The sequence below is a fragment of the Geotrypetes seraphini genome, chromosome 7 (genome assembly GCF_902459505.1).
Source record: "Geotrypetes seraphini chromosome 7, aGeoSer1.1, whole genome shotgun sequence".
Lineage (NCBI taxonomy): Eukaryota > Metazoa > Chordata > Amphibia > Gymnophiona > Dermophiidae > Geotrypetes > Geotrypetes seraphini.
This window is the reverse complement of record NC_047090.1, coordinates 95,332,076-95,357,974: the sequence shown is the minus strand read 5'-3', so window position 1 is coordinate 95,357,974 and position 25,899 is coordinate 95,332,076. Positions and strand designations below refer to the sequence as shown.

General features: G+C 42.1%; 1 protein-coding gene across 1 annotated transcript in view; it reads left to right on the top strand.

The window, feature by feature from the left end:
* The first annotated feature begins 525 nt into the window (after nucleotides 1-525).
* The window catches only part of RAB15 (RAB15, member RAS oncogene family), a 274,174-nt gene continuing 248,800 nt past the window's right edge, over nucleotides 526-25,899 (top strand). Inside the window, exon 1 of the mRNA XM_033950805.1 lies at nucleotides 526-899. Within this exon, the coding sequence (XP_033806696.1) occupies nucleotides 776-899 (124 nt within the window). The 5' untranslated portion in view covers nucleotides 526-775. The remainder of the gene's footprint in view (nucleotides 900-25,899) is intronic.

Below are 25,899 nucleotides of genomic sequence, written 5' to 3'. Positions count from 1 at the left end.
AACATGGTTCATGAGTTGTAAAGAGTAATAAATAGACTGCACAGCAAAATTATCAGGCAGTACATGCATCCCTTTGATAGACCCAGTTTAAACTAGGATGATTGCTATAACATTGCTGGACATGTGCAGTGCTACATAATTAGAGACAGTCCCTGTTCCGAGGTATTTATAATAAACTCAAAGAACACAGGGTAAATAGGAGACCTCTAATGATCTGAATACGTTCTTGAAAGGAAATTTGATAACAATTTTGGTTCACTGATATGGCTTTGTATAGCATTTCTGGGAGGGGGACTTTTGTCACTTCATGTTAATCCATTGCACTTTGGATGGATGTTATTGAAGCCTGAAGCACAATGTGTGGGAAAGGAAGGAGCCAGAGAAAGGGGAGAAGGTAATAGCTTTTGCTGTTGCGGTTCTGGCCTCAGGTGGAGTCCTGGATTGTCTTGTCTCCGCCCCCCACTGCACGAATTCCTGACAATATCCTCCTATCGCTGAGAGAGCAGATCTTTCAGCTCCTGCTCAGTTTCATTCAATGCACAGGAAATTTGGCCAGCACAGAAACAATAAAAGAGGCTTCCACATCACTGCTAGGGGCTGCTGGATAAAGGGGAGCGAGCTATCTAGAGGCCGGAAATTAAGAGGGCCAGGAGGATGCGACTGCTTTGATCGCTTGCTTCTAGCTATGGAAGCAGAGAGGACTGCTTCCCAGAGCTAAGAAACCTCCACTTCTCCTGCGCTTGTTCTCTATGAAGAGGCTGTGTGCAACCACACCATGGCTAAACAATATGATGTTTTATTCCGACTCCTTCTGATTGGGGATTCGGGGGTTGGAAAAACGTGTTTGCTGTGCAGATTCACAGATAACGAATTTCATTCTTCCCATATTTCTACAATAGGTAAGAGAAAGCTTTTTTTTTTTGCTCTTTATTGCTGCCTACAGGCTCTGTTTGGCTGCAGGGAAATGATGCAGCCAGCGTATCTTGCACATTGTATCTATCTTGGTTATTGCGTTGCCTACAGGATAATCAAATATCAGATCAGTTTGCAAGTTGCAAAACTTGTTATGTACAAATTAAAAGAATAAAAATGTGAGTTGCACTATATTTATCTAGCATGCTGGAGAGACTTTGCAGAAAATTTGATTTGCAACAAATTTGTTATCTTTCCGTGTAGTTTTTATATGATGCATTATTGTATAAAGTCATTCTATTATCTATTTTTAAAATGAGATTTCTAAGGAGTATGTGTGTGCGTGCACATTCATTAGGAATCGAATTTGAACTATTTTGAGTATTGTAGTAGGAAACTGAAAATGCCTGTGCACACATATACAAAGATCACATATTTTTGTGGTATTATAATGATTAAAATAGTAGAAATCGTGAAGATCACAGCACAAGGTGTAAACTTTTTTAGGTCTGTTATGCTGCCCTAGTTTTATGGTATTATAATGATTAAAATAGTAAAAATCGTGAGGATCACAGCACAAGGTGTAAACTTTTTCAGGTCTGTTATGCTGCCATAGTTACTCCATTGCAGTGCAGGCAGAAGGTGGGAGATGTGGCACCACATAGGCAGGGGAGAAGCTTGACCTGTCTTCTTGAGATGCCAAGTAGCCCTTAGTATATGCTTAATTGCTTCACTACTAAAGTTTGCCAGAGGGACAGATTGTTTGTGAATGAATTGAAATTTCTATTTTAAATACTTTTCAGGTTCTACAGTTGTTGTAAGATTTTTTTGCATCTTCAGGACTTAGGGTTCTGCTGTTTCTGCTCAAGTAATTTTCTTTACCCATCTGAAATGGCTCCCTTTATTTGAAGTTGTCTATCCTGCATTTGAACAATTTTGGATTTAAAAATGTTTCTTCTAAACACGCAAAGAGCTGTAAACCTATGAGCCAAGTTGAGGTGCTAGATCTGTGCAATCTCTAAAATGTTTTAGGTTACAAAATAGGGGCCTAAAGATTGGAGATAGGTGTAAATGCAACATTCCACTCAATAGACACTTACCCCCAATTCTATAAAGTCTGCCTAAAGTTAAGCGCCTATATTAGCTCACCTAGCCAACGTAGGCACCTACCTTAATTGAGCAGTAGGCTAAATCAGCATTGATAATTGGCAATCAGGAACACTAATTAGCACTAATTGGTAGCTGGGCACATATCCATCAGTGCGCATACTATAACAAATCGCCTAATAATTAGAAGTCGCATAACAATAAAGTTGGTGCCATGAGAGATAGGGGGTGTGTGGTTTGTAGGCTCATTTTTTTCAGAATTAGGCCATTCTATAAACTGGTGCCTAGAGATAGATGCCCCTTAGGCACATCAAAGGTGCCATTAATTGACAAGTGCCTTTGCGCACTAGGCGCTGTTCTATAAAGTAGCCCAAAGTACCATAGCACCTAACCGCAATGGGGCATACATGTAGGCAGAGGACCATGGGTGTTTCAAGTTTAATAAACATTTGATATATCGCCCATCTTAATTCTAAGCGTTTGTACAAAATATAATAAAATCGGGGGGGGGGGGAGGGGATCGATAACAACAAAGTAACTTATTACAAACACAGGACAGACTAATGAGATACAAAAGGGGAGAGTGGTGAACTACAATAAGATTTATGAATGGAGAAGGATAAAACAAGAGGGGAGGATAGCGTTCATACTGCCATGGAATTCAGAAAAGAAAAAGCAAAGAAAAAATGCTTATGTTAGTGCTCAAAGGCATCTCTAAATAAGAAACTTTTTAAGGAACATTTAAATTTATTTAAATTTAATTCTTCCCTAATACATGTAGAGGGTGGGTATGGAGTTCAAATAAGGGGAGCAGTGACAGCAAAGGAGGTAATGGCACATCTGGAAGAATGCACAAACACTAATATAGGAACAATAAAGCTACTTCAAATGCCTTTTAACCTTAAGTGGTGCTCAGAATCCAAGATGGAATGCAAGAACTCGATGTGGGGACAAACCCCTGTAGAGATTCTTATGGTATCTATCATTGCACCATTATTCAGTAAAAGGTGATTCAAAGCGCTTATTAAGAGTGCTCATAAGTTTCAATAATCCATATAGAGAAAAGTAATGTCCGACTGTTAAATAACTTCAAATTAGTGACTTCAAAAATAGACTTAGCTTGAAAAATACAAACAGCGTTGGTTCAGCTAGGTTCTGACGCGTTTCGCTGCCCTGGCTTCCTCAGAGAACCCGCTAAGCTGCTGGTACAGGAAACAGAAAAATTATTCTTTGAATCAGGACACGTATTGAATTGAACTTTACCAGCAGCTTAGCGGGTTCTCTGAGGAAGCTAGGGCGGCGAAACGCATCAGAACCTAGCTGAACCAACGCTGTTTGTATTTTTCAAGCTAAGTCTATTTTTGAAGTCACTAATTTGAAGTTATTTAACAGTCGGACATTACTTTTCTCTATATGGATTATTGAAACTTATGAGCACTCTTAATAAGCGCTTTGAATCACCTTTTACTGAATAATGGTGCAATGATAGATACCATAAGAATCTCTACAGGGGTTTGTCCCCACATCGAGTTCTTGCATTCCATCTTGGATTCTGAGCACCACTTAAGGTTAAAAGGCATTTGAAGTAGCTTTATTGTTCCTATATTAGTGTTTGTGCATTATTGATCTTTAGGAACATTTTTCTTTTGAATATCACCCAGTCGTTTATATTGACATCTGGAAGAATGACATGACATCAGGGGATGCGCCTACACAAGGGCATAACAATGCCATCCTCAACCCATCAATGGAATCTGTTATGGAATTGGTTTCAGGATGCTATTATAGAATGGGCATAGTAAGGGGAGGCGGGGGATGGACTGCTTCAGGCGCCGTCTTGGTAGGGGCGCCGGTCCTCCCCTCCTCTCTGCCCCTTCCCACTCCTCCCCCGCCGCGAGCACCTTCCGTTCCCCATCACCGTACCTCTAGCTCTTGCCGGCGAGAGCAACAGCTCCAACCTGCTGCTCGCACCGGCCTCGGAGCTCCCCTCTGATGTTACGTCCAGGTCTGGCAACTAGGAAGTGACTTCAGAGGGAGAGCTGACGCTGGCACAGGCAGAAAGTTAGAGATGCTGCTCGCACCTGGGAGCTAAAGAGGTGCAAGGGAAGGGGAGCGCCCGCAGCAGGAGGAGGTGGCGAAGGAGCAGAGGTGGAGAAGAGGATGAGGAGGTGCCACCGCCCCGGGTGCCTTCCACCCTCATTACGCCACTGAATTGGTGCTAAGCACACAGCATTGAAGCACTTAGACTCAGATGCCAATTTATAGAATTGCTTCCTATACCTCTAATTAGAAAAGCTATGTTTTTTTGGTAATATTTTGATTAGCAGTAAGGGGGCCATGGTCATCCTAAACACCTTTGAATAACATAATGCAGTTATAGTACAACAAGTTGTATAGATGAGAGGAGGAAGAGAAATACATTTCTTCCTTTGAATTTACACATTTTGGCCACGTTCTTCCTTTGTAGATTCCATATAACTGGGGGATTAAGTCCTCAATGGGCAGACAATTTCAAGTAATCTGGGAATCTTTCTGGTCCACTCTGACTTTTTGTTTTTGGATTGTTCTGAGTGTTGCTGTTTTGTTCACTCTGGAGTTCTTTGAACTCAGTGACTACTAGCTAAGTGTCCCATGAGGAAGGTGTTATCATACGCCGAACCTGGGATCCTTGTTGGGACTACTTGATTTCAATAAAGACTCGAGACTCGCTCATTGGTTGAAAAGATGCCTCCCTTGCCTTTCTGTTTGTCCACTCTGACTACTGCCATATGGAGCAGAATATTGAATTGCAGAATATTGATCTGTTGATGTGATGTGTACTTACATTGTGATAGGATGGATGGTTTGATTGTGAGAAGCCTAAATGTGCGCTGTGGGTGGGATGGGTTAGGGTAATATATCGCAAACTGTGTGCTGCAGTACACTAGTGTGCCTCGACAGATTCCAGGTGTGCCGCGAGATGCCGGTGAGGAGGAGAGGTGCTGACGTCGGCTGACTGCTTACAGGATGTGCCTCTCGTGGCATTCTGTAGTGAGCCAGCTGGCATCTGCGCCTCTCCTTTTCGCCGGCACCTCTGCTCTTTCTCCTCACCTCTCATTCTGCAGCGCTTCTCCCCCCCCCCCCCCCCCCAAACACACTGGCGGTAATAGGAGGCTCAGAGCCATGGCTGGAGGACATCCACGCATGCATGAATGCCAATGTGATGACATTACACATGCGTGTGACATCATCGTGCCAACATCTGCGCATTTCCGGGTGCCCTTCAGCTGCAGCCCCGAGATTAGTATGCTACAGCTTAAAATGTTTGCGACACACTGGGTTAGGGGGTTGGTTGGGGGAGAACTGCAGAGTTTATAGGCGTAAAATTTTTGTATACCATGTGCACCTTCTGGTGGTTGAAATGAAACATTGGTTGTTATTTTCTATTCTGATAACAATGTTATTGCATTCAGCCTGAATATATGTTAATTTGTTGGCATGCAGTAAGAATTATTTAAACGTAACTGGGAGATTATTTCACAGCTCTCAGCAAGGATGCTATTTTATTTCCTTTAAAAGTTCAGTTTTTCACCAGTACATTTTAAAAACTCTTTGTAGGCTATTATTAAGCAGCAGGGCAACCACTAATATGTTACACTGTATGCTTATTATGATTTTTTTAAATGAAAATAAAGCATGACAACTAACAGTCCCCAGGGTAAAGCTATCATTACAACCATGGTTGTCCCCAACATAAGAACATAAGAATTGCCATACTGGGACAGTCCAAAGGTCCATCAAGCCCAGTATTCTGTTTTCAACCTAGCTAGATCCCAAGTAATAAAACAGATTTTATGCTTCTTATCCCAGGAATAAGCAATGGATTTCCCTAAGCCATCTCACTAAAGGCCTATGGACTTCTCTTTTAGGAAATTACCCAATCCTTTATTAAACCCCGCTAAGCTAACTGATTTCACCACATTCTCCGGCAACAAATTCCACATTACACGTTCAGTGCTACATATCAGTTTCCCTCTTCCTTCCTTTTTTTGATAGGTTAGATGAGAAAGAGGAAACTTATCTCAAAAACTGAATGCTGGGACAAACCGGGGGATCATTGCCAGGCAGCTCCACAGGGATTTTAGCTGCCATCAATTTCCTTATAAACCAAACTTTAGTTGAAATTATGTTATTAACAAACAGCACTTAATTGCACAGCTACTTTGAAAAGGACTGTGAAACACAGTATTAATGGGAAAGGCAGTGCATCAGCATCTTGAGTTGTTCATTCAGTTTTGTGACGTTACTTTTACTGCTGGCAGCGTACGGCATTGACTGTTTAGCCTTACTTCACAGTTTTTCAACCAAATGAAGAAAAATTCAATAGCTGCATGAGATGATTTTGCAAAGTGGATGTTTTGCTACCAATCATATGAAATTAAGTTGCAGTTTGATGGAAGTTGCAAACTCTGTCCTCTTTATCTGAGCTCAGATGCCTATCAAGGATTCATCCCTTCATGGATGCTTGGTTGGTCAGACTGTTCCACTTGAAGTGATTACTGGAGACAACATCACAGACCCATTTTCATGTTGGCAAATAAGTTAATATTAAGTGAGGTCAGTCACATCAGTACAAGAGCTGGCCATCAATGCAACATTTGAATTAAATTATGGAATATATTGTGATCCAGGAAGCTGAGGTTTGAATGAGGAATAGACAAGTTCATGAAGCAGAGATCTCAACCCAGTCCTTGGAACATACCTACCAATGAATATGCATAAGATAACTTTGCATGCATTACCACCATTGTATGTAAATATATCCTGTGCATATTTATTGTGGGTATCCTGAAAAATCTCGGTGTTGGGTCCGATTCTATTCCATATGTGAGTGACATTGCTGAAGGGTTTGAAGGTAAGCTTTGCCTTTGGCAGATGTTACCAAGATTTGTAACAAAGAAGACACCCTGGAGGGAGTGGAAAACATGAAAAAAGGATCTGCAAAAGTTCGAAGTGTGCGCTACTGTTTGGCAACTAAAATTCAATGCGAAGAAGTGCAGAGTGATGCACTTGGAGAGTAGAAATCTGAGGTAACTGTATATGCTGAGAAGTGAGAGGCTGCTATGCACGGATGGGGAGAGGGACCTTGGGATGATAGTGTCTGAGAATCTGAAGGCAACAAAACAGTGTAACAAAGCAGTGGCTGTAACTAGAAAGATGCCGTGCTGTATAGAAAGAGACATAACCAGCAGAAGAAAGGAGGTATCAATGCCCCTGTACAGGTCATTGGTGAGGCCCCACTTGCAGTACTGCATTCAATTTTGGAGTCTATCTGGCTAAGGATGTAAAAAGACTTGACGTGGTCCAGAGAAAAGCGAGAAAAATGGTAAGGGGCTTGCACCAAAAGATGTACAAGAAGAGATTGGAAGAGGAGGGACAGAGGAGCTATTTAAATACTTGAAAGATATTAATATAGAAACAAATCTCTTCCAGAAAAAGGAATATGGTAAAACTAGAAGGCATGAATTGAGGTTGCGGGGTGGCAGACTTAGAAGTAACATTAGGAGATTCTTTTTCACAGAGAAGGTAGTGAAGATGAAAACGGTGACAATTCAAAAAAGCATGGGACAAACATAAAGGATCTCTAATTAGAAAATTAGAAAACAAAAGCAATGCTGGTACTGGGCATCCCTAACCTGACCATTAACTTTTTCCCTCAAAATGGGCCTGGAACCCCCCCTCCCCCCCGAACCCGTTAAATATAATGCAAAATATAGACAGCAGATATAAATTCTCAAAACTGACACATTTTGATCACTAAATTGAAAATAAAATCATTTTTCCTACCTTTGTCGTCTGGTGATTTCATAAATCTCTGGTTGCACTTCCTTCTGACTGTGCATCCAATATTTATTTATTTATTTCATCTCTTTCTCTCTCTCTCTCTGCCGCTGCTCCTTTCTGTCTTTCTTTCTCTCTACTGGCCTGGCCCCCCAAGCCGCCGCCGCCTATTTCTCCAAGACACCGCCGCACTAACATCATCTTCGTGCAGCAACTGCACAAGCCTTCCCCCCGATGTCAAGTCCCACATGGAAGAGGAAGTTCTGGGCCAGCCAAACAGCGATTGGCTGGCCCGGAAATTCCTCCCCGATGTCAAAATTGATTGGGGGGGGGGTGTGTGGAGGAAAGGCTTGTGCAGTCGCTGCACGAAGATAATGTTAGTATGGCAGTGGCTTGGAGAAATAGGCGGCAGCGGCCTGTTTTTAGCTCACCGTTCCCACTCCTTCTGAAAACAGGACATTTCGGCATCCTGAAACTGTACGTTGGGACAACAGGACAGGTGAGCTAAAAACGGGATGGTCCCGTTCAAAATGGGATGTATGGTCATATTAGGCATCCCGTATATGGTGATTTGGTTTAGGATGAACTTGGGAGGGCTTTGATGGAAGCTCCAGTGACAGGATGGTTAGGATAGGCTGGCGTGGGCTTCGATGGCAACTCCAGCAGTGAGAACCTAAAGACAGTATCGGGTGGACTTCTATGGTCTGTTGCTCAGAATTATTAACGAAAAGACAATTTAAACATGAATGTATAATGAGTGTGACTGGGCAAACTGGATGGATCATTCAGGTGTATATCTGCTATCATTTACTATGTTACTATGTAAGTGGCACACACTGAACCCAAAACTACCCTGGGATTCCTAAGTGCACCCCAAGATAATAGCTTAGTAAAGGGGTCTTTTGTTATAGTTTTCCCTGAAATTTACAATATTTATGCATGATTAGGATGTATGATTATATTTTCATGGGGAACCAAGAGTATATATAGGGTCCACCCTTTTTACCATTATTATTTCATATTTACATGAATCTATTAGGAAATTTGCTAGGATCTTTTGGAGTTTCAATGCCTATTCAGATGATGCACAACTCCTTCTGTTTGTGAAGGGTGATAGAATCTAATCTAATCTAAATCTTTAAATTATACACCGAGTCATCCCTAAAACTCAGGGCTCGACTCAGTTAGCAATAATTGTAATTATATAAAGAAGTTATCATCATTAAAAATGATCTGCTAAGAAGCGTTGAAACAGAAATGAGCAACAGGTAAGTAGTATCACAGTGTTTGGAAAGTGTTCAGAATTGCAAGTGGATTACAATGGAATGTTAAGGAAACAGTAGTGCTTTGTTTGGTTCCTTTTGATCAGAATGACTTGAAATTACAACTTCAAGTGGAAGGAAAAAGCATCTCTCTGCTTCTGTGAAATCTTTTGGGGTTATCTTGGAAGAAGACGGAGTGGGCATAAAGCAAGTTGATCAGAAAATTGAGGCTAGTTTTTAGATTGGGTTCTTATCTGAATAATGTGACTTTGAAAACTGCAATGCAGGCTATAGTTCTGTCTTCCTTAGATTAATGTAGTGCACTGTGGGGTGAATTCAATGAGGATGGTTTGAAAAGTTTGGCACAAAAGCAAGTTAAACAACATAGTTTCCAATGAGGACTACACACATAGGGCTTCTTTTACTAAGGTGTGTTAGCGCGCGCTAAACAAAAAAAATACTAATGCAAGATCTATGGAGGCGTTAGCATTTAGCACGCTTGGCATTGTAGCATGCGCTAAGCGTGCACTAAAACCGCTAGCGCAGCTTCATAAAAGGAACCCATAGTCCAGTGAGTGTCCAGCTTTTTTGTAAGATATTTTTCCTACAATATGAAAAAACTGGGCACTCGCTGGACTAAGGGCTAGATGCACTAAAGTCAACGATCATCGCTAAACCTGTTTTCACAGTTTTAGCAATGACCGCTTTTATCAACCCGATGTACAAAACGGCCCACCGTGTGTTTTTCTCCTCGATCACCCATAAACTCAGAAATCACTTACCCCAGAGTCTTCACCAGTCCTTACTGTTGTATTTTTGGGTGGGATGGGGTAAGAATTCCATTCATCTGGGACTTCATACGGTCTTTCTAAAAAACTAGGACTTTGTTACTTTATATATGTTATTTCAATAAATGTGAATTACTGTTGGTATAGACATCTCTCTTGCCTCTTTGTTGTGCTTTTGTCGAGGCTAATCCACTTCCTTTTTCCTGTTTCACCGTAAGAATAGCTTTCATCATGGCTTACAACAGGCAAGCAAGAAGGATTGTTACATGCTGTCTGTATTCTGCTGCACTGCTGAGAAGAGGTCCTGCCCACAGTGTTACATCATCAGGCTGCTGTTTAAAATCGAGTCTCCTTGCAGACAGGAACATTTTAGAGATACTTTAGGGTTACTCAGTGATTAGAGAACCTAACAGTAAGATGGGAAAGCAGAAAGAAATAGTGAAGCTTGCACTGGCAGCCTCTGGAACCCCAGTGGGTCCTACGGATAGACATGTTCAAAACTCTCAACTAATGTACGTTCTCCAAAATGTTTGCAAGTCTCAGCCTTTTTCATCCTCAGGAGTTTCTTTAAGCCCTGTTTTGAGAACACCTCTTCCTGTTCCTGGGAATAATCCTGCTATAGGTGAGCCAGGGAGAGGGGAGCCCTTTTAGATGGTGTGCTTTCCCCCTTGAGTCCATATTATCCCTTGGTTTCTCTAGTTTGACTCCTTTACCACATTCTATTGTTTTATCAGTGAAAACAGCATTGGAGTCACACCCTGTGGGTGGTGATCCCTGGGAGATTATTTTAAAAGTCATTGGACATAGGCTTTAAAAAAAATAATTTTTGGGGACTGGCACTATGAAAACAGCCAGTGAACTTTTCACAAGTATGTGGTAAACTGCAAGATCAGGATTCTAGGTTGCAAGAAATTGAAAAGTCAATTTAGAAATTAGATGTCCAAGTTCTGGCAAATACAGTCTGCAAAAGTAGCTTGTATTAAAGCTACTTTAAATCTAGACAAGCAATTGGGGAAATTGGAGAATTTATATAGGGTACAAAATGTGAGATTCCTGAATTATCCCAAAATTTATCTTTTCTTACCTATGATTATGTTGAAATATGTGCTGTGACTGGCTAAGTCTTATACTATGGTTATTTCTAGAGTGTATTATGTTTCCTCTGCTTCTGATCTGGAAGATGGTCATGTATAACGCAGCAGGATGACAATCCTTCTATAGATAATTTAACAGATTTCCTGGAATCTTCTTAGAATCTCATGACTCTAAAGCAACCCTGGTGGCTACCTTTGAACCTGATAAAGTTCAAGTTCAAGTTCAATTTTATTTGATAAATCGCCTATAAAAATTTTCTAAGCGATGTACAGTTTAAAACAACTTATGGGGGAACAAACAGTCCTAAAACAAATTTTAACAAATTTTAAAAACAGTAATATAGATAACAAACAGTATTAAGACCTAAAAGGTTTCATGACTAACTGGATACACTAGGAAAAAGGGGGAAAAGTTACAATTATCTCGGTCTAGGAAAGAAGAAACAAAAAGGGTAAAATCACATAAGGAAGGGGCAAAAGAAAAGAATGGAACAGGAAGAAGATAGAAAGAAAAAAGAAAAAAAAATTTAAGTTATCAGTTAATAAAAGCATCATTGAATAAAAATGTTTTTAAAAGTTTTTTGAACGAGATGAGGTCTTTTTCTTTTCTAATATAGAGTGGCAGAGCGTTCCAAGTTTTAGGAGCTAAAACAGAAAACATTTCATTTCTCCTTGTACCCACTATTTTTAAAGAAGGGACTGATAATAGGTCTTGAGATAACGACCGGAGAGATCGGGGAGAATGATATGGAATAATCATTCTAGATATGAACTGTGGTTCATTAAATAACAGAGCTTTAAAAACTAAGAATGCTATTTTAAAAGTGATTCGGTGATTAATAGGTAACCAGTGGGATTTGATCAGTAGTGGAGTTACATGGTCGTATTTTTTTTGCTTTATGAACGAGTTTTATTGCAGTGTTTTGGATTATTTGAAGTCTCTTCTTTTCTTTTTGCGAAACGTTAAACAGCAGAGAGTTACAGTAATCTAGTTTTGAAATGATCATAGAATGAATAAGTATGTTAATAGATTTTGGTTCTAAAAATGAAGAAATGGATCGTATTAGACAGAGTTTATAGAAACAGGATTTAACGATTTGACTAATGTGATTATGAAAATTTAGGTTAGTGTCAATGATTACGCCTAAGATTTTTAAGGAAGATACTGATTCTATTGGAGAGTTGTCGAGTAAGAATGAAGAAATTGGGGTGATATCTTTTCTCCAAGTAAAAAACATTGTTTGAGTTTTCTGTATGTTTAATGATAGTTTATTAGAGCTAAGCCAGTTTTTTACTGTGTCTAGTTTACTATTAATTGTTTTGATTTCTTCATCTTTTTCGGGGTCAAATGGGTGAAGAAGTTGAATATCGTCAGCATAAGAAAATGAAGTAAAACCCAACGATTGACAGATAGTGAGTAAAGGAGAGAGGAAAATATTAAAAAGAAGAGGTGATAGAATAGAACCCTGGGGTATTCCAAAAGATGAAGAGTAAGGAGTAGAGTGATCATCTTTAATAGTAACAATGGATGAACGATCAGAGAGAAAAGAAGTAAGCCAGTTTAGAACTTGTCAACTGATGCCAAAGGATTCCAGACGATTAAGTAAAAGAACGTGATCGATAGTGTCAAAGGCCGCAGAAAGATCTAAGGAAAAAAGGGCAACCAATAAAGTGTCAGTGCTTAACTCATTTGTATTTTTCCTGATGTTTCTAGGGCTACACAAATTAGAAGCAAGCATTTTTTTCAAGTTAAATATGTGTTTTTTTGGATCTAGTTGAGACTTTGTTTTCCTATATTTTCCTTGTATGTCTTTAATTTCATGCCAAAGAGCTAAATACTGATATATGTGTATATCTTTCTCTGAAGCCTTTCCTTGTAAATAATAGTGGCTCAACCTGTTTCTAGCATTTTCTCAGTTTCCTGGATTTTTTTTTTCCTTTTCTTGTAGGGTGAGATAAAGTTCTCATATTTTGTTGTTCTTGTTTTTGAGCCCATATATAATAGCAAGGCCTCCATGATGATTATTTTGTTTTCCTTGTAATAAATACATTGTACAGATACAAGATCCTTTATCTGAAATTCCAAACAATGAAAAACTCTGAAAACTGAAATTTGACACAAACCGGAAATAGCCAAGTTCCCTGACTTGACACACACTGAAACCAATGCAGGTGCATGCTTTTCTCCTGATCTCTGCTCAATTCAAGTTGGAGGGCTGGAAAGTGGCAAAGAAAAGCAGCAGATTCCACTCAGGGTGGCAGTGAGAAGCAGAAAAGGTTGGAGGGCTGGAAAGTGGCAAAGAAGAGCTGTTGCGTCAGAGGAGAAGCTTCTGTCCACACACACGCGACTGCAGGCAGGCAGGCTTCACCAGCTTCAGTAAGTTTTTTACGAAAGCGCCATGAAGGTAAGGGGGAGGGAGGGAGATAGATTTGGCCGGAGGGAGGGGGCCGCGCGCAATCGGTGACCGCGCGCTTTCCCTCCCTTAACTGCGAGGACAAGGCCATTCACCGCTCCACAGGGCGGTGGATGGCCTTGTCCCTGTGCCCGCAGTGAGCACTTTTCCCCCCCACCGTTTTGGCAGATTACCCACGGCTAGCTGCGGGTAACTGCCACCGTGTTATTCTCTAATGCTGATTTTATTTATTGTATTTGCAATTTGACTACATACATGGGGAAGCTCAAAAATGTTTTAGGTGGAAGCCTGCTGAAGTTCTAAATCTGTGACTTTGCAGGCAGGCTTTGATCCAGAAGTACAAGGCAGTAACTTCTGAAGGAACATTGAGTTTATCTGGAGCTGGTATTAAAGCAAGAATGATCTGCAAAAGTGGTGAAGCGGGAAGCCAGTAAGCCTCACTTCAGTTATTGGAAAAATAATAGAAACTGCTAAAGGAAAGGAGAGTGAAATCCTTAGAATTTAATGGATTACAAGAACCGAGGCAAAATGGGTTTACTAAAGTTAAATCGTGCCAAACGAATCTGATTGAATTCTTTGACGGGGTGACCAGAGAATTGGATCAAGGACGTGCGCTTAGATATAATTTACTTAGATTTCAGTAAAGCCTTTGACACGGTTCCTAATAGGAGGCTCTTAAATAAACTCCATGAGCTGAAGTTAGGGCCCAAAGTGGTGAACTGGATTAGAAACTGGTTGATTGGTGGTAAATGGAATTCGCTCAGAGGAGGGTCAGGTGAGTAGTGGAGTGCTTCAAGGATCGGTGTTGGGATCGATTCTGTTAAGTATGTTTGTGAGCAACATTGCTGAAGGGTTAGAAGGTAAGGTTAGCCTTTTTCAGATTATACCAAGATTTGTAATAGAGTGGACACCCCGGAGGGAGTGGAAAACATGAAAAAGGATCCGCAAAAGTTAGAAGAATGGTATAGTTTCTGGCAACTAAAATTCAATGCAAAGAAGTGCAGAGTGATGCATTTGGGGGTAGAAATCTGAGAGAACTATATGTGCTGGGAGGTGAGAGGCTGATAAGCACAGATGGAGAGAGGGACCTTGGGGTGATTGTGTCTGAGGATCTAAAGGCATCTAAACAGTGTGATTAGGCGATGGCAGTAGCCAGAAGGATGCTAGGCTGTATAGAAAGAGGAATAACCAGCAGAAGAAGGGAGGTGCTGATGCCCCTGTATAGGTCATTGGTGAGGCCTCACTTGGCGTATTATGTTCAGTTTTGGAGACCATATCTGGTGAAGGGTATAAAAAGACTTGAAGTGGTCCAGAGGAAGGCGATGAAAATGGTAAGGGGTTTGAACAAAAATAAGTATGAGAAGAGACTGGAAGACCTAAATATGTATACTCTGGAGAAGAGGAGGGACAGGGGAGATATGATACAGATGTTTAAATACTTGAAAGGTATTAATATAGAACCAAACCTTTTCCAGAGAAGAAAAAATGTTAAAACTAGCGGGCGTAATTTGAGGTTACAGGGAAGAAGACGTAGGAGCAATGTTAGGAAATTATTCTTCACTAGTCTTTAAGCCCGTTACATTAACGGGTGCTAGAATAGATGTGTCTGTCTGTGTTTCTTTATCTCTCTCTCCTTGGCCGCTGTCTGTATCCTTCTGTCTCCCTCCCCCCCCGAGCAAAGCTGTCTGCCCCCAGCACACACCTCCCCCCCAAAGCAGCCCCCTTTCCCTCTTCCTAACTGTCTCTCCATGGCCCTCTTCTGTCTTCTCCCCAGAGCAAAGCTGTCTTTCCCCAGCACAACTCCCCCCAAAGCAGCCCCCTTTCCCTTTCCCTATCTCTCCATGGTCCCTTCTGTCTCCCCCCCAACACACCCCTCCCCCCCAAAGCAGCCCCCTTTCCCTCTCCCTGTCTCTTCATGGCCCCTTCTGTCTTCCCCCCCAGAGCAAAGCTGTTTGCCCCAAGCACACCCCTCCCCCCAAAGCAGCCCTCATTCCCTCTCCCTGTCTCTGCATGGCCCCTTCTGTCTTCCCCCCAGAGCAAAGCTGTCTGTCCCCAGCACACCTCCCCCCAAAGCAGCCCCCTTTCCCTCTCCCTATCAATGGCCCCTTCTGCCTCCCCATCCATGGCTCCTTCTGTCTCCCCCAGCACACCCCTCCCCCCAAAGCAGCCCCCTTTCCCTTTCCCTCTCCCCCTGGCTCCCGGTATTGATCCCCTTCTTACCCTCCCTCCATCCCGGCGTCTTCTGGCCTGCTCCTCTTCCAAGCAGCCAGCGATCGTGGTGGCTGGCGTTAGCGAACCTAGCAGGCCGCTCTCCAATTCGGTAGCACGTTCCCTCTGACGCGATCCCGTGTGTCAGAGGGAGCGTGCTACTGAGGTTGGAGAGTGGCCTGTGAGGTTCTTTAAAGCTGGCCACAATTGCAGGCTGCTCTGAAGAGGAGGATCAGCGGCGGCGGCAGCGAGTGAGGGCGGGAGGTGATGCGGCAAGGACGCGGGCAGGGAGAGAGCACAGTCACGTGAGTGAGGACAGGCGGCGAGTGAGAGGCAGCGGCGAGTGAGTGAGGGCGGGCGGTGACGCGCCGAGGACGCGGGCAGGGAGAGAGCACAGTCGCGCGCCTTCAGCCACCGCACACGCCTCCAGCCCCTGCAAGCGCCGTGAGGTGCCAAATAGAATACTGCCACAGAAACACACCTCACGGCGCCAGGAATCACAAATTTTGAAGAGCGCATGCGTGCTCTAGGGTTTTATTATTATAGATGGAGAGGGTCCTGGGGGAAGTGATGGAGAGGAAAACGGTGATGGAATTCAAAAAAGCGTGGGATAAAAATAGAGGATCTCTAATTAGAAAACAAAAGATGTAAATTAAAGAACTAAGGCCAGTATTAGACAGACCTGCATGGTCTGTGTCCCATATATGGTGATTTGGTATAGAATGGGCTAGGTGGGCATCATTGGGAATTCCACTAATTTGGAACACGAGAATGGCTGGAGTGAGTTTGGACAGCAACTTCAGCATTTGGAACTAGGACAATACCAGATTTTACAATCTATGGCACAGAAATCTCAAAGAAGAAACAAATTAATTTAATCATGTATTTTTTAATGGGTATAATTTATGGGCAGACTGGATGGACCATTCAGGTCTTTATCTGCCATCATTTACTATGTTACTAAAACTCTAAAATATCCCTCAGCCCTGATGAGAGGATTGTACCCCCACTGCTTATTTAAGATGCCGTGATAGTAGTTGTTAAATTAACATTCTCTGCAGTGGGGTCAGGTCCCATTCTGGCTTCTCTCAAGGGAAGCGGCCCTACTTTTAGAACAAGTCTCTGTTTCAATGACTATTATTATAAAAGATGCATACTAGAAAGCAGAACCCTGAGCATACTATTAGGTCCTCTGTGAATAGAACTGAGAAGTTGTAGTCAAATGTAGCACAGATTTTGCAGGTTGCAAAAAATCTAAAAAATGCTTCCAAGTCTTTAATAATTTGAGTCCTAAACTTACCAAAGAAACTGATAAGACAACCTGGAAACAAAAAATGAAAACATACAAAAATATGATCAGAGAAAAACGCACAAAAAATAGGTATGGAAAAAATAAACAGCATAGTAAAAACACTAACAGACACAACAAGAATCCTGAAAAATGACAATGAGAACACCCCATCTGCCCAAGCCCTAGCCAACTTTTTCAAAAACAAAATCACAGACCTTAGAGCAACTCTACCCCCACCCATAAACGAGATCCTCCACTATCTCGAACCCCACGACCAGAACAGAGTAGACATGAGCTGGGACCACTTCGAATTCCCAAATTGGCATCAGTTCCTAAATTTATTCAACAAATACAGCAAATCAAACTGCCTACTCGACGAACGTCCCCCCCAAAATCATGACAACTGCCCCACCTGAATTCAAAATGGAACTATTCACTTGGCTAACCACGGCCCTTACAAATGGAACACTAAACAAAGACATGGGCCACATACTGATTACACCAATCCTCAAAGATCAGGAAACCTCTACAGCACTAACATCCAACTACAGACCCATAGCAAGCATTCTCCTCTTCCCAAAACTATAGGAAGGATTGGTCAACCTCCAACTGGTAAACTACCTAGACAAATTTAACATCCTCAGCGATCATCAATCAGGTTTCAGGAAAGGATATAGCACAGAAACGGTCATAGCCTCCATACTAAATCACCTCTATGATCTCTTCAGCAAAGGCAAAAGCGCACTGATTCTACAATTAGACCTCAGCAGTGCGTTTGACCTAGTAGACCATAAAATCATGCTACTGTGCCTTGATGCAATGGGAATCACGGGAAAGGTAAAGAAATGGTTCCAAGAATTCCTAACAAACAGATCCTACAGAGTAACCAGCAATGGAAATCACTCCAACCCATGGAATAACCCGTCAGGGGTACCCCAAGGCTCCTCTCTATTGCCTACTTTATTCAACATTTACATAGCATCCTTAGGTCACCGTCTACAAAAATTAAACTTAACACATTACATATACGCAGACAACATATCCATCCTAGTTCCCTTAAATGATATCTCAACTGAAATTATAGACACTCTTTCACATACAATGAGAGAAATAAAAAAATGGACCACCAATTTCAAACTGAAACTAAATACAGAGAAAACAAAAGTCTTCTTGGCAAGCCCCAACAACAAAATAACAAAACATCATTAAAAATAAACAGCCACGAATATCCAATTTCCAAAACCATAAAAATTCTGGGAGTCACTCTAGACACGCACTTGACCATGGCTGACCACACAAACTTAATAGTGAAGAAATGCTTCTTCGCTCTATGGACCATTAAAAAATACTTTGACACAACATCCTTCAGGTTACTGGTGCAATCACTGATCCTATCCACCCTGGACTATTGCAACATCGTCTACCTGGGTATCCCACAAAAAAACAATAAAAAAACTGAGATTAGTACAAAACACTGCAGTTCGCTTAATCTTCGGACTGAGAAAACAAGACGACATTAGCCCATAGTACAAAAAGCTGCATTGGCTACCAATGGAAGCGCAAATACAGTTCAAATTTTTTAATTTTTTTTTTTAATTTAATATTTATTGAATTTTTCAATGTATTCAAGCATATAACTTGTACAGAAAGGAAATTTAGCAAGAAATTAATACAAATGAAAACATATATCAAAGAATATCGAATATGAGCATAAATTTCTACTCAAGTCCTCAAAGAGATCCAAGAAGGGAAATAGGCGAATCAAAGAAATTATTTAAACCAGGTAATAACTAGTCGGATGAGATTAAGGCACCCTTTCTTAAACTAAGCACTTTCTTTCTCCAGAGATGCAGTTGAGAGAAAAGTTGTCAGTTGAGATGGCTCAAAGAAAACATATTTATGAGAATGATAATTAACAACACATTTACATGGGTGTCGCAAGTAAAAAGTCGCCCCCAGAGATAAAACACCAGGTTTCCTTAACAAAAATTCTCGTCTCCTTCTCTGCGAATCCTTGTCCAAATCTGGGAACATCTGAATTTTACAACCTAAAAACTCTTTTTGTTTATTTTTAAAGAAAAGTCTCAGCAACCAGTTTTTATCTGGTGCGAGAGCTACTGTCAAAAGTAAGGTTGCCGGGGTCACTAATTCTCTATCAGACATTTCCAAAATATTAGATATATTCATTAAATCAGGTCCCAATTTCTGTTGTTGTTGCTGTTATTGGTCTTGTGGCTTACTTGGAAGATAATAAACCTGCGTAAATGGTGGTAGTGACTCTTCAGGAAGCTCCAATACTTCCGTCATGTAACGTTTCAACATTTCCCTTGGGGCTACCACAGAAACCCTAGGGAAATTTATCAATCTGAGGTTATTATTGTGAGAAAAGTTTTCCATTGCCTCCATCTTCCTTCTTAAATTAGTATTGTCTTGGATTAATACCTCAGTAATTTGTTGGGATACTTTAAATTCTTGATGAATATTTTGTATTGAAGTTTTTGAGTCCTCAAGTCCAATCTTTAACTTTTAATCTCAGTTTCATGATTTTCTAATTTCTTTTCTAATTGTTGTAATTGCGGGTTAATGGATTTTGCCAAATTGGCTACCAGATCCCACAGAGAGTCTAATGTAACCTCTCGGGGCTTCACACTTTGAAATGGTTGTAGTTTTAATTTAATTAGCTCACCCTCTGGCAGCGTGTCTCCTCCTGCAGTCTGTTGAATTCTCTCATCCCCCACTGCTTCCTCCTCAGTCTCCTCGTTCAGACTCCTCTGCTCCAGCAGGGAGTCCTGCAGCACAGTCCCCGCGTTTTCCTCCTTAGCCTCCGAGAGGAGGTGAACTCCAACCTCAGGAAGTTCCTCCTCTCGCGGGGAACTGGTCGACTGAGGGCGTGGGGGAGGTGCTCTTACTTCGGGGCTTAGCGATGTCTCCGGCCCCATGGTGAACGTCATTGACGCGCCTCCGCCATGCGTCTCCTGCGGGGAACTCCCCGAAGCTGTCGGCGTGCCCTGCATTCTCCTCATCAACTCTTCGATGTTTCCGAAGACGGCCGTTCTGGAGCGCTGCGAGGCTCCAGCAGCGCTACGTCCCCTCCTCTTCGGCATCACAAACAGGTAAAAAGTTTAAAGCGAACAAAATTATATTTCAAGGAGTTAACGGGAGCGTGAAACTCATGCGACTCCTCATGCGGCCATCTTGGATCTTCTACAGTTCAAATTTGCATGCATCTGCTTCAAACAAATCTGGGGCCTAGCACCTTCCTACCTGCAAACACACTTTACTCTATACAACCCCATACGAACAACCAGAAACAAAAACATCTTCACCATATCCTAAAATTACTGGCTGCAAATACAAATCCTATCTTGACAGAACCTTCAAGTTCCAAGCTAACAGACAACAATCCTGGCTGGAAAACTACATAAATAAAACCAGACAGACTTACAACGCTTTCCGAAAATCTATCAAAACCGCTCTGTTTGACAAATTCATCACCTAAACAGACCTACGCTTTGCCCCCTACAACCCAAAGCAATCTTCAGGCAATTCCTACCCCTCTCACTTTCCCTCCCAGTTTCAACCCCTCTTACTTTTCCCTCCACTCCCCCCCCCCACACCTCTTCTTCTGTAACTTTCCCCTCATACTTCTGTAATTCGCTGAATGTCCAGCCTTCTTTCGATGTTGAACCGCCTAGAAGTCGTCTGACTATAGCGGCATAGAAAAATAAAGTTATTATTAATATTATAAAATGTTTTCTCCTTTTACCCAGAGATTTATCTAAACAGTATTTGAGAGACATTCTTAGGGTACCAGATGAGGATATAATGCCTGTGATGAAGAATTTCTTTCTTACCTCACAGAAGAAGATGTTGTTTGGAGTGAAATCTGAGAGTGCCAAAGGTGCAGTGATGGAAATTTCTACTCATGGTTTGAATATGACTGATTTCTTGGAAAAATCAAAGAATGAAAAGCCCATTTGGGCAAAGTTTAATGACCTTTATTTTCCCTCAAGACCATGACTGTTTTGAATATGTACTTTTTACAATGAAAGAAGAACTTTTTGGGCTACTGAGTATTGATTTATCCAGACCTACATCACATGACATAGGAGAGAAGGAAAAAGTTTATTTTATTCCAGTGGGAGGCTTTGATCCTTGGAGCAAAATGAATCATCCATTTTCTGTGTTAAATGTTTAATATGGAGGGCAGGTAACATTGTATTAACCGTCACCATAGAGCTGGTGTAGTAAAGGGAAAAGTGGTGTTGGGGAGGGGGGTGAGAAAAAGGAGAGGGTTAAAGGGGTGTTGGAAGGAAGTTAGGTAGGATTGTTGTGCTGGAAATGGGTAACACACAAATGGAGGCTGAGGACTGATAGAAATTAGTTGGAGGACATGGCAGCAATAGGAAAACAGATTAGGAGTTGTAGCTTGGCACAAAGGAAGTTTGTGTTGTGAGGGAAAGGGGCAATGGGAGGTTGGTGTTGGGATCCAGTTGTTCCACCTGACACGCCCACATTGATTTGGGATTTATTTTGTTGGGGGAAGGGTAGAGTTTGGAGACATGGCTGGGGTTGGTTTTTAGGTGGGGAAAAAGAAGGTAGGAATAAAGAGAGTCAGGATCATTGTATACTATGTGGGCTGAGGGGAGGCCAGCCTGTCAAGTTATGTCATGTGCAGCACCAAGAAAAACAAGGGAGGAGACCCGTGGTGCTCAGTCTTTTTATTCACTCAAGACCTGACACATACATGTTTTGGTCGTGAGGCCTGCCTCGCTCCTCAATGTGGAATACTGTTTTGTAATTGTCCTCTTATGATGTAAAAACTTTTGATCTAATGGAGACAATAAATTGTCCCTGCACACAGCGGCTTTGTTTTTCTAAAGTCATTTTTATTGATTCACTCATCGTTACTTCAGATTTTGTTTTTACATCATAAGAGGACAATTACAAAACAGTATTCCACATTGAGGAACAGACCCCTGAGGCAGGCCTCACGGCCAAAACATGTATTTGTCGGGTCATGAGTGAATAAAAAGACTGAGCACCACGGGTCTCCTCCCTTGTTTTTCTTTGTTGTACCCTGAGGAGGTAGTATCTCCTGTTTGGGTGTGTTGTTATGTGTAGCACCACCATGAGAAGAAGCAGAATTCTGCAGCACTGTGGGAGGTACGTGTGGTGAGTTAAAGGGAAATTGTTTTTGGGCATATGTGGGGCAGCTAGTTCGGCACCATTTGACAGTGAGGATTGGGGAAAGTGTCTTTCCAATGTTATCGGAATTATGCTGGGTTGTTGGTTTGTTTTTTTAAAAATTATTTTACTATGGGCTCCTTTTACGAAGGCGTGTTAGCGGTTAGACGCGCGTAATAGCACACACTAAACCGCCGGCTGCGCTAGCCGCTACCGCCTCCTCTTGAGCAGGTGGTAGTTTTTCGGCTAGCATGGGGGTTAGCACGTGATTAAAAGTCACACGTGCTAAAGCCGCTAACGTGTCTTTGTAAAAGGAGCCCTATATTTCAGTTAGTGATGAAATGCAAACAAAGAGCAGACCCGAGAGAATGTCGATAACCAGATTTATTCAGCACAACATTGAATTGAAAAAATAAATAAATGTCCAACACAGCCATATTTGCACCATATTGGATCATGCTGATCACTTGCTTTCTTGTTTCCTCAGTTAGTGATGATGCAGGTGCTCCTTCAAGGGAACAAAATTTCTTAATTCCTTCTTGTCAACTTTGCCCTAGTGGTAGTACCATGAGATTATCACTAAGTGGTTAGAGATGCCAATATGGAACCTGGCTATGACGGTGAAGGATTCTCTGAGCATTGCTCCTGCTCCTACTAGGGAGGGGGTGTTTCAGGGAGAGGGGAATTTTTGGTGAAGATTTCGGGGCATGTCAGGGATGTCGAGGAATGGTTTGCCAAAGATGTCAAGGGTGTTGGAGGGGAGATTTTGTTGTAGATGTCAGGGGAAGGGGATTATGGAGTGCCATACAAGGGAGTAAGGGGTTGTTTTTAGATACATGCCACAGAAAGTATATTGCCAATAACCTGGATGCATGCATGTGTGGTAAATGTATGCACTGTGTGGCTACTGCATGGGTATCTGTTGGGCACCTCCCCCCCCTCCCCCCCCCCCCCCCCCCCCGCAGCAGCTATTGCATGAGCTCTGCATTTAGCACACTACATTTTAATAAACAGGCCACTTAATTTTGGTTGTATAGTGGCTTATATTTCCAAAAATAAGTGTTAGCTAGTGTTTTATTTGTAGAACACAGCACTTCATTTAACTCTGCAATCAGACTAAGATATGGGTTTTTTAAAAATATTATTATTGTGAACCTTTTATGTAGCAATTAATTTATCTTGTGTATAGTCACTGAGCTAAGCAGTTTTATTAGAGGCTGAATGGAATTTCTGAAGCCTTTCCTCCAGCTGAATCAGAAGATGCTTATTGTGAGCCCACTAGGGACAAAGAAAAATACCTGCATATAATATATGTAAAGCACTTTGGTTGTACCTCAAAAGGTTCAAGGTCATTTTGTGTTTGATATACCACATATCAGTTACAGCCTTCTGCGTGGTTCACAATCAGTTTACAATCTAATCAGGTACTCAAGTATTTTCCCTATCTGTCATGGTGAGCTCACAATCTAGATATGTTACCTGGGGCAAAGGGAGGGTTAGGTAACTTGCCCAGGTTCACCAGGAGCAGCACTTGGCCTGAACCCTCAACCCAGAGGCATAGCGAGGGTGACAGGCGCCCCCCCTCTCCCACCCTCTTCTCCACCTCCACCTCGTCCACTCCTTCTCTACCCCCTCCTGCCACACATACGCGCACCCCTTCCCTTTCCCTGTACCTCTATAACGTTTCCGGCCAGAGTAGCAACCCCAGCGTTGGCTCTTCCTCTTATACCAGCCATAGACCAGGTGTAAATGATTGTGCTTAGATTACTAAAAAAAAAAAAAAAAAAAAGCAAGTAAATCATAGAATTCTATAATTAATGCAGCTAATTTTGCACCCAGACTCCACCCATGTATACACCTACTTTCAAGCTACATGCCATCACATTTAGGTACCATGCTATGGAATAGCACACAGCTGGAATATTGGTATTTAGGCATACATGGTCTGAATATCTTGAATTTGTTTTGTGTTGTCCTCCAGGGACAAGATACAATTTGAATATCAGAATTTCAGTTTCATGGGGTCTTAAAATGTTCCCAGTGATTCTTCCAGTTTGTCAGAGGTCATATGCACATTTTAGACCTGTTCTCTTTGAGAATGTTTCACTTCTTTTTAGCGAAGACTTTCTGCCTTTCACCTGGAGCATGTCACCATTGTGCATGTAGGCCGTCTTTTACTTAAACCATGGTAGATGTTTCTACTGTGTCCCAGGGCGCTAAATGCTCTGACGCTGCGTCAACATTCATAGAAATTCTATGAGCGTTGGAGCATTTAGCGCTCCAGGCCTCAGTAGAATCCTCTGCTGCAGCTTAGTGATAGGTGTGTGTGTGGGGGGGGGGAGGGGGTAATGTGGTAACTAATATAAACACTCATATATTTCTTCATTCTATAATTGATTTTTGGCCCTGATGCAGTCTGTGAAACATAGCCATGTTGAAACATAGTCATGTTGTTTTTTCAAATTGGCTTTTAATTTTGAAGGTTCTGCTAGGAAGGTAAAATTCCTAGCATAAATTCATAAATGACTGCATCTTGGAGCAACTGATCCAGGAACCAACAAGAGGGTGAGCAACTTTAGATTTAGTCCCGTGGCTGACCCAGAAGCTTTCCCTCTGCCACATGCCACCCACTCTGATGCAATTTCCTGTTTCCAACAACTGAGCACATGCAGGGTACTGGTGTCAGTGGCTCAAGGATACTGCTCAGACTGCCAAGCTCATCAAAAGGTAGTTTTGACTTTCTGCAGAGGATGTCTTGAGCTTGGGGATCTTCACCAGCTAAAATATTTATATTTTGAGTTTGAAGGTGCTGGAGGAGGAGTGGAGGATTGGGGATGAAAGAAAATTATGTGCCCACCACTTTGAGCTCAGGCACACCCAAAATTAGCTGTTGGTTATGCCACTGGTAGAATCTAACCTTTTTGTTCTGGTGGATGCTTGGAATATTCTCCTGGAGAATTAGTATGATTGTGTGATAGTCTGTTTTAATGGTCATAAATAGAAATAAAACAAAATAAGGGAATACTTATATTATTGTACTAACTTAATAACTTGATAATGCCTTTGAATATTTATCAAAAATGTATTGTTATTTTCCTTTCCCTTATATTATTTCAATTTATTATCTCCTGGAGATGAGGGTTGCGACAAAACCAGTGTGATGTACAGAGAAGATCCCTCAGATAGGAAGAGAAAAGTAAGCAAGCACCCCATAGAAGAGTGTTGGTTCACACCCTGTGCTGATCCTTGTGGCCCTGGGCGAGTCACTTAATCCTCCCCTGCCCCAGGTACATTAGGTAGACTGTGCGTGCAACAGAGAGGGAAAATGCTTGAGTACCTGATTTGTAACCTGTTCTGAGTTCCTTTGGGAGGACGAGCTAAAAAAACAAACACTGAGCACAGTCAGCTAAAAAACAGTAGTGACTTTTGCACTTTGTAAGAATGCATGTGGGTGGGAGGGAGTGGTGGAGGAGATTGATCAGCATGGAGTGACAGTTACGGTCAGTGGCGTAGTAAGGGTGAGTGGTGCCCCTCTCCCCCCTGCTGCATGTGCCCCCCCCCCCTTCCCTCTTTTTAACTTCTCTGGCATGAGCAGCGTGCCCATGTCGATGTCCACTCACCCTTTGACATCACTTCATAGGCACGGGTCCTGGAAGTAATGTCAGAGAGAGCACCAATGCTGACATGGGCAGCAACCTCGTGCCGGGGAAGTAAAACGGTACCGGGGGGAAGGGGGGGAAAAGGCAAGGGGCGTGCGGAAAGGAGAGGAGCGGGGAGGGGTGGAAGATGGGTGCCGTGCCCTTAGGAAGACCGCAC